Raw genomic sequence first — 14,391 nt, 5'->3', positions numbered from 1 at the left:
CACAGAAACCTCATCTGCAAACCGGGGTCCTGAAACACACGGCACAAAGCTGCTAGCCTGTGCTTCAGTCTCGTAACAGTTCAAACAGTTGAGGTCTGTAAGGTTTTTAAAGTGTTTTTGTCAAAAATGTAGTTTATTCCTTTGATGAGAGAGCAGAAGGGTCACATGATCCTTCAGAACTCATTCTAATATGCTGATTTACTGATCAACTAACATTCATGGTCACTGCTGAAAGCAGCTGTGCTACTTAGTATTTTTGTGGAAACTGATACATTTATGTATCAAGTGCTCTTTGAATAGAAAGTAAAAAAAAAACTGCACTTATGTAAAAAATGTCTTTACTGTTACATTTCATCAAACTGATGGCATTGATACATAAAAGTATTTCTTTGTCAGAAAAAACTAAATCAAAAGACTTTTGAATCGGTGTATGGGTAATTTGTCATTCAGAATTAATAAAACAGATTATATTTTGCAAAATAAATACATTGAATCATATTTTTATGAAAATAATAATTCCACACAAATTCACTTGAATTTAATGGATCTTGACATTTATTTGTTTCAGTTATTCTAAATAGTGAGTATCATTAATAAAGCCATTTTTATAAAAACATGACTGATATGACATTACAAAACAACAACAAAAAAAAGTTTCTATGACGTTTTGTGAGATTTGTCCTTAGCCAGCAAAAGGAAGTGAAAGAGGTAACAGCTTCCAGAAACAGTAAGCTTGCGTAATTAGCCTTTTTGGGGTCGTAGGAAATACTCTTGGGTCACAGCAGCAAAATATAATATATATAATCACTAAACACTCAGCAAGAACAAAGCAAGCTAGAACAGGAAACTCCCCTCCAGAAGAAAAAGACCCACAAAACCACAGACACAACTTCCACAAGAGGAGAAATGTTGTACTGAGTGAAATACAAAGACTACAAAGAACTTCAGAGACTTTCTGTGCACCATTCTGGAAGTTGTGGGATGAACGGTACGTCCCACTGGAGGACCCCTGATACTGAAGCTACAAGCACAATGCCAAAACACTAGTGAAAGAAGATAATGAGACTGCTTCAGAGAGAACATTTAGATTGCTAGATCATTCAGAATTATGAGATATAAACTTTTTTTTTATTTTTTTATTCTGTGGCACAAACAAGAAAAAGTGTCATATAAACTCAGAATTGTTAGATATAAATGCAGAATTGCCAGAAACAATAAAAAAAAATATTCTGTGGTGGAAACGGGCTTCCATATCATATAATCAACAAAAATAAAAACACTACAGCATGAACAAGACAAACTTTTAGCAAATTGCATCTATTAACGCATACATTAAATCATTTAATATGCAAAAAATAACTGATTATTTACAGGGTTCAATATAAAGAAAGACTTGACTTAACTACATGTGAACTAAATCTCTGCCACATTATTCTTTAAAAATACAAGACAAAACCAGGCCCATAAAAGGGAAAAACCAAGAGGTCTGCATCGAGTACGATCAGTCCAATATCTCAATTTAGCCACGATCTGTCTTTGAGAGGAGGGACAGTGCCGTGCTTCTACCAGGAACTGAAGTCTCCAAAACCTGTTCTGCCTTTGGGTTTCTTGACAGGAGCTTCACTAGTGGAGGGTTTGTCACCATCCGGGAGGGAATGTTTCCTGATGAAGGAGAGTGTATAAGACATTCAAGTTAATTAGGTTTGTGTAATTGATTCACTAGTGATTATGTGAGTCCAGTCAGCAGTTTGTCTGGCACATTTCAGACCACAGTGCTTTGTGAATCTGTCACATCGTAAATGCAAGGTTTGGCAAAACACAACACAACAGCAGCAAATCTGGAACTTGAATGTAAATCCTGTTACTCGTCATTTCACATGCAATGAGTTTAGCCAATGACAATGGACATCATTTACATACAGAGTTATTAAAGGTACTATAAAAATAAATTGTAGGAATTAAAAGAGTATAACTTAGCTGAAAGAATAAATACCTCAAATACAAAAAGTATACATATTAGGGGTGTAACGGTTCACAAAATTCACGGTTCGGTTCGATACGATACACTGGTGTCACAGTTCGGTTCGGTACGTTTTAGATACAGCAAAAAGAAAAAATTGGCAGATAAATTTCCTTGATTTTTAAAAAATGTTTTATTCATTAAAACTAACAAAGTATTGTTTTTTTTTTTTTTTACATTGAACAATGATGGAGCTATTCTTTACCCATCTTCTATGGTGTTTTCTTAGCAGCATACTGTATAAAACAAAAACAGCTCCTTATAAAAAAAAATGAAAATGTTATATTATTGTAGTAGTTATGAACAAATACAAAGATGTAACTTTTTATATGGAACTCTATAACTCTTTATATTGAGTGTGTTTTTACTCAATTGGTTCTCTATAGGGCTTATGTTTTTTGGAACAAAGCAGGAATTACGGTCTGTCTGAAATGGGCTCGTGAAGGAATATTGTAACGGGGCTCAATTACATTAAGCATGTTCTTAAAACCTACGTTTTCCACTACAGAGTAAGGCGCTCGCTCACTCAGTACGCGCTGAAGGCTCGTTGCAAAATGGCTAATGCGTTTAACAGACCAGAAATAGAAGATCCTCCAATAACCAACAGGTCTGGTGTTTGGGTGCACTTTGGATTCCCTGTAAGCTATAATGGTGATGATAGAATGAATGGTAAATAGTAAGGTCTCATATCCGCGGCTATAACGTAAATGTAGCCTACCAATCGCCGTGGTGATGTCTTTTGCCCTGTTTTAATCCGTTGGAAATGTCTGTCTAAATGCTGCGGGGATAGTTTGTTGCGTGTATGTTTCTCCTTTTTTTTCGTCTTTTCCCAGATACTGACACACTAAGGTGATGTCGGCGTAAATGAGTTGACATGTTTCAAGTATTCCCGCTGGTGGTTTTTTTTTTTTTTTTTGTATTCCCGCTGGTGTACCCTAGATGCGACATATCGTTGTTTTTTATCCACCACTCTCTTGCCATCACCATTATAGCTTACAGGGAATCCAAAGTGCACCCAAACACCAGACCTGTTGGTTATTGGAGGATCTTGTATTTCTGGTCTGTTAAACGCATTGGCCATTTTGCAAGAGCCTTCAGCCTGTATTGCTGAGTGAGCGAGCGCCTGACTGAGTAGCCTAACATAAACATATAAGTTGGTGTTTTTTTCTTCTTCGGGGTTTGTCAGGGGCGTTGCCTGTTACGTCGTTTGGGTTATTGGGCTACCTTGTTGAACGCATATCATTATATTTCACTATTTTTTTTTATTTTCCAAATATAATTAATTAGTCCAACGAACCGTTCGGTCCATAATGCGTACCGCGTACCGAACCGAAAGCCTCGTACCGAACGGTTCAATACGAATACGCGTATCGTTACACCCCTAATACATATATATAAAAATTAATACATGGCAGATTGATCTTATTTCCATGTATTTGCATTTGTTAAACATTTTAAAACAAACAAACAAAAAAATGTATCCTTTTATAATTTTTGTAAAATATATATTTCCTTTCTCATTTTCTAAATTCCTCTTATAGAATCTTAACTGGGTATATGGGTCATTTTTCATCCAAAATGAATCAAATTAATAATAGATTATATTTTGCAAGAAAAAGAAACCTATTTTTTTTGCATCATTTTTTTTTTATTGAGCATTTGTTTCCACAAATATTCACATGAATTTAATTAAATTTGTTTATCTATTTATTGCAGTTAATTTCAATTGTATCATTATTAGATTTGTTATGTAAACATGATTAATTGACATGACATTAATTGACGATGTAATTGTTTACATTTTTTTGAGCTCATTTAATTATCCGAACCCCATGTCTGTTTAAGTAAAAGGCAGTAAGTGAAACTGAATAACACGCATTTTTTTCATATTACTTGCATGCAGCATGTGCATGTGAAACATGGCACTGTTCCCATCAGGTAGCAGTGTGTGTGTGTGTAGCAGGTGTTCATATTACTGTGTATGTATGTGTATGTCTGTTTAACAGTCAGTCGTGTGTGTGTGTGTGTGTGAGAAGCAGTGGGGTTGTTAGGGATAATTAGAATGATCTCCTGCCGTTCTCTGTAAACTTTGCTGATATCCTGAGTCCTGCTGTGGCGTGGGACGAACCCCTAACTAGTGACACCCACAAACACACTCATTTACCATCAGAGCGGTTTATAGCATTAAATAATGATCCTGCCATTATGAGATATGTCTATCCATCCATTTATCAAACTATTATTACAAAGACAGAATACAAATTTCCTCATGTTAGAGTCTAAATCAATTCTGGTAGAATCATTTATTTTGCTTTGATGCTGTAGATCTGCAAGATCTGTGATTTTACACATCATCACGGATGTGTGTGTGTGAGAACTCACGTGGCAGTCATGTTGATGTATTTGCCCACTCCTGGTCTAAAGGTTTTAGGCTTGTCCTCTGTTTTTGCCTTGTTGACTGAAGCAGAGGTTTGTGCTCTCTCTTCCTCCTGTTTCTGTGCTTCCTTCTCTCGCTCGGCTGCAATCTAAACACACACACACACAGTGTCACATAAACGGCACGCCATGAAAACAACTAATATCATAGGGACTATGTACATGAACACAAATGCTGACCTGTGTATCTGCTTCCTCATACGGGTCCACAAATACTGTAGCGCTCAGCAGCTTTATCTCAGACTGACAATGTGAAAGAGAAACAGAGAGTCTGAGAAAACACTCTTCACCTATTAGCATGCTGTCACCATGAGAGAAATGTAAGAAATGCAAGTCTTAACGTGTCAAAAACACTGCAGCCCCAAGTAAAACCTTTTACATGAAGGAGAGAAAAATCGTTCAAATTCTGCTGTTTTGAATTGGACTGTTTTCTTTTTTGGCATTGTGGGATTTGACAGCTGGTGGTAAAATACTAATAAACAGGAGGTACCGTGAGTCAACATAAAGCACAGCCCTACACTGCTGACATGTGCGTGTGCAACCGAATTGTACATTTTCTGATGCTACAGAAGGGACAAAAATGGCTTCAGCACCTTGGGTTTGTCTGTCTTTGGATCACTTTCAACATTCTCCATCGCTGTGAGGGTCTCTAAACCACCAACCACTCTAAAAAAACAAAAAAACAAAAAAAGAGCAAAAGAGGGACAGAATCCTATTAAAATCCTGCTGCAAAGAGTAAATGAGGTAATATTCAGTGCCAAGTGGTGATAATATCTCTAATGAGACTGGATCAAACTCTCTCACTGTAGCAAACAATCTTCTACTTTTCTTAAAGGAACAACATTTCCAAATACGAAAAATTCAGTGATTTATTTATCCTCATCTTGAGCTGTTATGGTACAAGAAGTGCAAAAAAGTACCAAAAAGTATAATCCATGAAATAAAATACATGTATTTATATTAAAGTTATATTTTAAGCCTTCTGAAAACTGGTTTTAACAGGGTTGTTATTGTTAATTGAAACTATTTAAAATCATTTTCAGCAAGTACAAAATTAAATTATAAAATAAAAAATGTTTGATTAAAAACCTAAAACTTGCATGAAAATACATGCTGCCTTGGCAATGTAACTTAAATAAATCAGCTTAAGTTGAAGTACTAAAATTGGTCAAACTAAAACTGAAATAATAATAAAGTAAAGCTAAATAAAAATAAATAAATTAAAATAATTAAAATAACAAACACATAACAAAATGTAAAAAAAAACTCAAACCAAAATTAAAATGAAAACTGAAAATCTAATTCAAATTAATAAAAACTACATACTAAAATAATACATATAAATAATAAAATAAAACTAAAATATAACCAGGTTTCAGTAAATAAATTAATATGGCTTCAGGAAAATTGTGCATCTATGATCATTTCTTGGCGATTTATTTATTTATATATTGTTGGTCATTTTTGGAGCTTGACAGGCCAATTTTTCAACTTTATTTAACAATCTAATATGCAGCTGCAAAGTTTAAACAAGTTATTATTCAGTACCAAAATGTGATATCTGTAACGAGGGAAGCTCGAACCCAGTCACACATTTCTTATGTTGGGAGGACAGCAAACAAATCTATAAGATGCAAATGACCAGTAAATGATGCTCCATTTGTCTTGTTTGTTGCAGTGGATCTACATCCACACATGCTGTGTACTTTCTCTCTTTTGCCGTGTCTCCACCGCAGGAACTTTACCCAGGAACTAGGGACTTTGGCCTGGTACTCGGTGTGTTTCCACCACAGGAACCAGGAACTAAATAAAGTTCCGGGTAAAAAAATGCCCCTCAGAAAGTCCCTGCTGGCGAGGTAGTACTTTTTCAAAGTTCCGGAACTTTCGGGGGTGGGACTTGGCCGCTAAACGTCCTGATTGGTTGAGTTCACGCAGCATTGGTTGGGTTCAACCACCATTTATTCGGATCATTTTCAAAATATTACTGTTATTGTGTCATGAAATGTAATTTTAAAAGTATTTCAGACGAGAATGTAGTTGTTTAAAACTCAAATCTGTGGTTTATTTATAAACACAGAGCCTATTTAAAAATGTGTTTCGCTGATCTCGGAGACGTGAGCTCTACGCAGAGCAGCCTCACCTCGGCAAGACCTTCTGATGTGTGCCGCTGGCTCTGATGTCTCTTTAGTGGTTAAACATAAAATATAATTCATTTTGGGTAAATCTAACAGGTTATCTTTGGTCTGTATTTAATTTATCTATAGGTTAAAATTAAAATAAAAAAGGCAAATTTGTATAACATTTTGTTTCATTGTAATGGCTGTATATATACACATATCCCTGAACTAAGTACAAGAACTAAGAACTAAGTTTCTGCAGCTGTTATTATGTTTAAATTAAAACGAAAGGAGGCAGTGGTATTTGATATCCTATTTCGTTTTATTGTAAATATACAAAGAGGAAAATTGCAGTAGCCAAAGTGAGCTGGCTGAAGTTATCAAGTACAGCTGCTGTTTGCAGATTTACTGGACTTGCGTCGTCGCGGACATCACACTCCTGAGTCGAATGCACAAAGTCCGCACTACCGAGGATGCACGTCCAAAATCAGCATACTTTGTATTGAGAAACGCACGCAGACCTACGTCACCAGTCTATTTGCCTAATCTTCCCGGTACTTTACACCGCGGTGGAAACGCAGAAAGCAACAGGTCTGGGGGGAAAAAAGTTCCCGGGAAAAAAAGTTCCTGGTACAAATGTTCCGGGTAATTTTGGTGGAAACGCGGCATTTGTACAGCTGTTCCTGCTAAACAGGAGCCTCAAGTTTCTAGTGGGTTGAGGTGTGTGTGTGTCTCCGTCCTCACTGCATGTTCTCAGTATGTACACACAGACTGAGGGTTGCATGTGAGTGTGGAGTTTGTTCAGGCTAATGCTGACAAGCCTCTGAATTCCACAGCTAGAGTCCAAGGATTTCAACTCAATGCCAAATGGGCAAGACTTTCCCTCAGAGTGAGGGAAGTGTGTGTGTGTGTGTGTGTTTGTGCCGGAATGTTCTGATTTAACAGAAGACTTGCTTTTCCCCAGGAAGGGTTTCACACAGAGAAAGCTGACCAAATGAGAAATAGTCCATTTAACCTTCACTGGAATCCACCGTTATAAACGATCTCTACACACATACACAAACAGCACTACTGTTTTCAACATTGATGATAATAATAATAAATTATTATTTCTTGAGCAAATTAGCATGTTAAAGTTATTTCTGAAGAATAACATCAGTGAAGACTGCTGAAAATTCAGTTTTACCTTTAAAGGAATACATAGCATTTTAAAATATATTCATACAAAAAACTGTTATTTTAAATGTTAATAATATTTCACAATATTACTGTTTTGCTGTATTTTTAATCCGATAAATTCAGCTTTGGTGAGCATAAAATATTTTCTAAAGCATTAAAAACATCGTAAAAAAAAATGTATTTTTATTGATTCACAATTGATATCATTGTCAGTTATTTTCCTTTATTTTTTTACGAGAAACTGCATGTTAGGCTAAAAGGTTGAAAAAACATTTACCAACCCCTTGAAGAGTATATTTATTTTTAAAAAGTAAAAAAAACAAAAACTTTTTTTTTTCTTCTTTTTTAATTTAGTACTGCCTTGATGAAGCTATTTGACTGTGAATGCCCCGTTACTGAAGATAAATCAATCAATAAATAAAATTACCTTCCAAACACAGTGTGTTTCCTGTCCAGGTATGTGCATGAGCGAAATGTTATAAAGCTGAAAGTAAACAGAAAAGAAACATTTTGGTAAGGGCAATTTCATACTTAAACTATATTTGCCTTTCATGGGCTAAACATCAGTGCTTAGACAGGCAACAAAAATAGTGCTGAAATTTCAGGTCAGTTTAGGCTTAGTATCCTCTCGTTTGTCACTGCTGCTACAGAGGGTTAAATAAGTTCAAGAAAGACAAGTACTTCAGATGTTTAAAACAAACTCTAAACAGAGCGTTTGATATGAATCCAGTCACTAATGAGGACATGAAACATTTACTCACAACTGGGATTTATTTGTGTTGGGTCCTGAGTTAGCCATGCTCAGAATACCACGACCCGTGTGAGACAGATTGGGCCTGAACTCGTCCTTGAATGGCTTCCCCCAGTAAGACTCTCCTCCTAATACACACAACAACAGAGAGAAGAACAGGAGCGGGGAAATATGGATATTAAACACAGTGGGGAGCATGTGTATAAGATTAAGAGTAACACATCATGACACTTGGCTAATAACAACCCTGCTGTATGCAGCATCACATCTGTAGTCTGGTATAATTACAGGAGAAGAACAAAAGCAGTGATCCAACACAACACGAAAACATAATTACATTCACTCAAACAGAAACACATTAGTTTATATATAAAGTATCATTTTGGGCACTTAATCAGCACATTAGAATGATTTCTGAAGAATAATGTGACACTAAAGACTTGAGTAACGATGCTGACAATTCAGCTTTGTATCATAAATGACATTTTAAAATACTGTATAATAAAATAAAAAAGTTATCAAAAACAATAATATTTGACAATATTGCTGTTTTCAATGTATTTTCGATCTAATAAATGCAGCCTTGGTAAGCTAAGAGTTTTTTTTTTTTTACAGACCACACTTAGTATGTTAGTGTATAATGCAATAGTCTTGACTATTTAATTCTTCCCAGATTTTACACTGAAATATTAAAGCAGTTCAACTGAACTTGACCCAGATTGTCTTTTTGAATTACAACCCGAATTCCGGAAAAGTTGGGACGTTTTTTAAATTTTAATAAAATGAAAACTAAAAGACTTTCAAATCACATGAGCCAATATTTTATTCACAATAGAACATAGATAACATAGCAAATGTTTAAACTGAGAAAGTTTACAATTTTATGCACAAAATGAGCTCATTTCAATTTTGATTTCTGCTACAGGTGTCAAAATAGTTGGGACGGGGCATGTTTACCATGGTGTAGCATCTCCTTTTCTTTTCAAAACAGTTTGAAGACGTCTGGGCATTGAGGCTATGAGTTGCTGGAGTTTTGCTGTTGGAATTTGGTCCCATTTTTGCCTTATATAGATTTCCAGCTGCTGAAGAGTTCGTGGTCGTCTTTGACGTATTTTTCGTTTAATGATGCGCCAAATGTTCTCTATAGGTGAAAGATCTGGACTGCAGGCAGGCCAGGTTAGCACCCGGACTCTTCTACGACGAAGCCATGCTGTTGTTATAGCTGCAGTATGTGGTTTTGCATTGTCCTGCAGAAATAAACAAGGCCTTCCTTTCGTTGTTTGGAGGGAAGCATATGTTGCTCTAAAACCTTTATATACCTTTCAGCATTCACAGAGCCTTCCAAAACATGCAAGCTGCCCATACCCCCATACCATCAGAGATGCTGGCTTTTGAACTGAACGCTGATAACATGCTGGAAGGTCTCCCTCCTCTTTAGCCCGGAGGACACGGCGTCCGTGATTTCCAACAAGAATGTCAAATTTGGACTCGTCTGACCATAAAACACTATTCCACTTTGAAATAGTCCATTTTAAATGAGCCTTGGCCCACAGGACACGACGGCGCTTCTGGACCATGTTCACATATGGCTTCCTTTTTGCATGATAGAGCTTTAGTTGGCATCTGCTGATGGCACGGCGGATTGTGTTTACCGACAGTGGTTTCTGAAAGTATTCCTGGGCCCATTTAGTAATGTCATTGACACAATCATGCCGATGAGTGATGCAGTGTCGTCTGAGAGCCCGAAGACCACGGGCATCCAATAAAGGTCTCCGGCCTTGTCCCTTACGCACAGAGATTTCTCCAGTTTCTCTGAATCTTTTGATGATGTTATGCACTGTAGATGATGAGATTTGCAAAGCCTTTGCAATTTGACGTTGAGGAACATTGTTTTTAAAGTTTTCCACAATTTTTTTACGCAGTCTTTCACAGATTGGAGAGCCTCTGCTTCTCTAAGACAAAGCTTTTATAGCTAATCATGTTACAGACCTGATATCAATTAACTTAATTAATCACTAGATGTTCTCCCAGCTGAATCTTTACAAAACTGCTTGCTTTTTTAGCCATTTGTTGCCCCCGTGCCAACTTTTTTGAGACCTGTAGCAGGCATTAAATTTTAAATGAGCTAATTAAGTGGATAAAAGTGTAAAATTTCTCAGTTTAAACATTTGCTACGTTATCTATGTTCTATTGTGAATAAAATATTGGCTCATGTGATTTGAAATTCCTTTAGTTTTCATTTTATTAAAATTTAAAAAACGTCCCAACTTTTCCGGAATTCGGGTTGTACTTCAAATCATTTAAACCATAACTAAGCCAGTACCCCACGCACAGGCACCATGCGTCGTCTCCTGCCATCATAAACAAACACCTCAAGCCAAAGCCTCCAAATCAGGTGCACTAATTAATGCTTCACGCTCAATCTAAAGCTCTGCTGGATGCTGGATTTGTGTGCGCAGAGACTGACATGACACGTCGAATGCTACATTAGGAACATGTTTCCACAACTCAGATGGTGTTCTGAGATACCTGGAGCGACTGAATTCACACAGTCCTGTGAGCAGTAGCATATAGTTCTAGCTGTAGTGGAGCAGAGAGGAGTTTAACATCCAGCAGCTGGTGTCGTTGTGGAGCGATGGCTATAAAGCACATCAGTCTGCCCACCCTCATAAACATTCCCCAGTTGACATTTCTGCATAATTTATGACCTTGATGACATTTCCTACCCCATGCCACTGACTTGTTTAAAAAGGATGAGGAAAAAAAAGGATGAAAATCAACCGGACAGAATACCAAGGCTGCCATTATTAAAACAACAGTCAGAAAAAGTGGTTAAAAAAAAAAAAAAGAAAAAAGAAGAGATTAGAATACTTAATAGAAATATTAAAATCCAAAGTTAGATGGCTAAATCCAAGAACCTGTGGAGTTCTGTATATCACTGAAAATTCACATAATTGGAAAATTCACCAATGGATCCTTTGCAGTGAATGGGTGCCATCGGAAAAACAATCCAGAAATGTTATGAGATCAAAAACACTCCGATCCATAAAAACAGTTCCTCTAATGAAAAAGTCCATTGTTTAGAACTATTTTGTTTGCACTTGCAAACTGTGCTTGATCTGTGCATATTTCTCTCCTGATTTAGACTAGGTGAATGTTCACTGGAGAAAGCAATATTATGGACTTATTTAAGCCAGAAGAAACAATTTAAAGTTAAAACATCCTATTGAAGGATTTGTTTTTGTTTTTTTACAAAAATGCAGCTCGTCACTTCACAAGATGATTATCTTATGGTCTGGAGTGGCATGGATTACTTTTAGATTATTGTGATGTTTTTATCAGCTGTTTGGACTCATTTTGACGGCACCCATTCACTGCAGAGGATCCATTGACGAGCAAGTGATGAAATGCTACATTTCTAATTATTTGGAGACACAGGTAAATAGCAATAATTATGCCACATATTAATTTTAACATTAAATTTAACATAAGTGTTACTTAAAAAAAAATGATGCAATTATGATGTGTGTAGTATAAATGACTAGATGGTGTGAGGTTGTAGAAGTAGTTTTGTAGAAGTACCACCTTCATGGGTCTGCAGTGACTAATTACAAATTTTCGCAGATGGAAATATGCAATTATGTTTAATCTGATTAATCGTCAATTCATGTAAAAACCCAATCGTAACTTCAACAAATCAACAACAATTAAACTCTTCTGCAAATAGATCAGAGTTGGTGACTACTACAAAACTAACTGGAACTCAGGTTTTCTTTTCCTTTTTTCTTTTATGTATACAGACTATTACATACTCATTCATCTGTGGGTAAATCTAAAAATGTTTGTGCATGTCAGCGGGAGTTGTGATGTTTTCTGCTGCACTGATAGAAAACCACTGTGTAAGAAGCCTTCATTTAATTTTGTAGACGTATCCTGCAGAATCATAATCACTGCACATTCATTCACAGCCTAACAACACACCATTATTACAGAAAGCTGCGTCTCTTCAAAGGAACATTGTGTGATTTGTCACACTCATGACATCTTGTTACAGCATCCAAAACACATTTTGATAATTTGGTTAATATGATCTATTTTTCAACTAAATGGAGAAAAATAGGACGGCTAGACACATGATCAAAGCCTTCAAAAAATAATAATAAATAAGCCACGTTATTATGGTTGGTGTAATGTCAACATTTATCGGTATATAATTTTAACGGTTTATATTAACGGGACAGTTCACAGAAAAATGTCAACTTTTACTCACCCTCACACTCTCATACCTGTTTCTGAACCACAAATTTAATCAAGTACTGCTTGTTCCTCTGCAATTACAAAGTTTTTATGAAAGTCAAACAAAACTTTTGTATAAGATGTAACAGACCGAAATGTAAGTTATTAATTGCATCCAGTGTTATTTTATTATTTTGAATTAGATTAAATTTTTATACTTGTTTTTCATTTTAATTTGCAAGTTGTAGCAGTTTTATTGTGTGATTTTTATTGTTGTTTTTTTTTAACAATATGTCTATATAGTTTTATAAGTTTTAGTTTAGTCCATTTTAGTTATTTTTGTACTTCAACTTAAACTAAATGAAAACGAGAAATGTTGCTCTGGCAACTAGATGAAAAAAGAAATTTAAGTTACTTTTATAATTCATTTGGTTTTATATTTCATTATATTTCATAAGTTTATTTTATTTCAAGTAGTGATTTCTTTAATGATTTGAATTTTTTTTTAAATAACAGATTCACTGAGAAGATCCGACTTAAAAAAAAATTTGTTCATCATGATTGATATCATCAGTTTTTTTATTATTGTCACGTTAGAGCTTAACAGCCCCAGTCCATTTTAACTTCAATAAATGAAAAAACGTTGCCAATTATTTGAAAAATCCTCCTTCTGTATTCTACAGAAGAAAGTAAGTCATAGAGATATGAAACGACAAAGAGTAAATGATGACAAAATAACGATTTTCATTTTTTTGTGAATTATTCCTCTAAAAAAGGCATGTGCCTTTAAATACATTATTGTACAATTACAATCAAGATAAATTATTTGCATAATTATTGCTATTCTGACAGATAATCACGTGCATCTGAAAATGCCTCACTGTGGATTGAGGACACTGCAAACTCTTCCCTAACATCTGTGAAGAGACATTTACACTCTGTAACACTCTATTAACTAAAAGCACACATTTGATACAAAATCTCACCCTCTTATTTGCATCTATTTTAGGTTAAATGCAATAACAAACCTCGTCTCAATGTGCATGGTAATATACGTGAGAGGATGACTGGAAGATAGAAGTTGCTTCTGACCTTCAGGTCTAACACTAAACACATTAAAATTCACTCTATGTTAAAATCTTTCAGTCTACTTCCTTCTCCTCTTGCTTTCAGTCCCTCTTTTTACACAAAGGTCTCAGGTGAAGCTGGTGCATTTTTTATGGGATTAAATTTTAGATACATGGGAATAGAGTGCACTAACTCCTTACCCTTACTGTTTCTCAGTTAGGCCTGCACCTTTTAACACTCATGAACACAGGAAAATGTGCGTCAAAAAAGCCATTCAGTTTGATGTTCTGACGAAAGCGGAGGTCATGTTGTCTAGACAGCTCAGGAAAGTCTGAGAAAGTAATATAAAGCTGACCACCCGAATATGAAAAAGACTAACAAAGACTAAACTTCCTGTAATTGCTTTCATTCGAAAAACCTTGGCAATTTTAAGGAGTATTACAAAAATGTGCATGAGTCATCCAACTGACTTGTAACTAAAACCATGTATTCAGTATATTTTGCACTTTGGTGAGGGTAGATGCCATATTTAATTTGATGTGATTGAAAACAAGGCTCTACTTGCACTTTCCTGGAAAAAGATC

At 35.6% G+C, this 14,391-nt stretch overlaps 1 protein-coding gene across 1 annotated transcript in view; it reads right to left on the bottom strand.

The window, feature by feature from the left end:
- Positions 1-1,282: 1,282 nt before the first annotated feature.
- The window catches only part of ppil2 (peptidylprolyl isomerase (cyclophilin)-like 2), a 45,445-nt gene continuing 32,336 nt past the window's right edge, over positions 1,283-14,391 (bottom strand). Inside the window, exons 15-20 of the mRNA XM_059549591.1 lie at positions 8,514-8,631; positions 8,180-8,236; positions 5,050-5,122; positions 4,637-4,699; positions 4,403-4,545; positions 1,283-1,662 (exon numbers count right to left, since the gene is read on the bottom strand). Of these exons, the coding sequence (XP_059405574.1) occupies positions 1,563-1,662; positions 4,403-4,545; positions 4,637-4,699; positions 5,050-5,122; positions 8,180-8,236; positions 8,514-8,631 (554 nt within the window). The 3' untranslated portion in view covers positions 1,283-1,562. The remainder of the gene's footprint in view (positions 1,663-4,402; positions 4,546-4,636; positions 4,700-5,049; positions 5,123-8,179; positions 8,237-8,513; positions 8,632-14,391) is intronic.

The sequence above is a fragment of the Carassius carassius genome, chromosome 5, assembly GCF_963082965.1.
Source record: "Carassius carassius chromosome 5, fCarCar2.1, whole genome shotgun sequence".
NCBI lineage: Eukaryota > Metazoa > Chordata > Actinopteri > Cypriniformes > Cyprinidae > Carassius > Carassius carassius.
The sequence above is the reverse complement of the archived record's forward strand: the minus strand, read 5'-3'. Positions and strand labels throughout refer to the sequence as shown.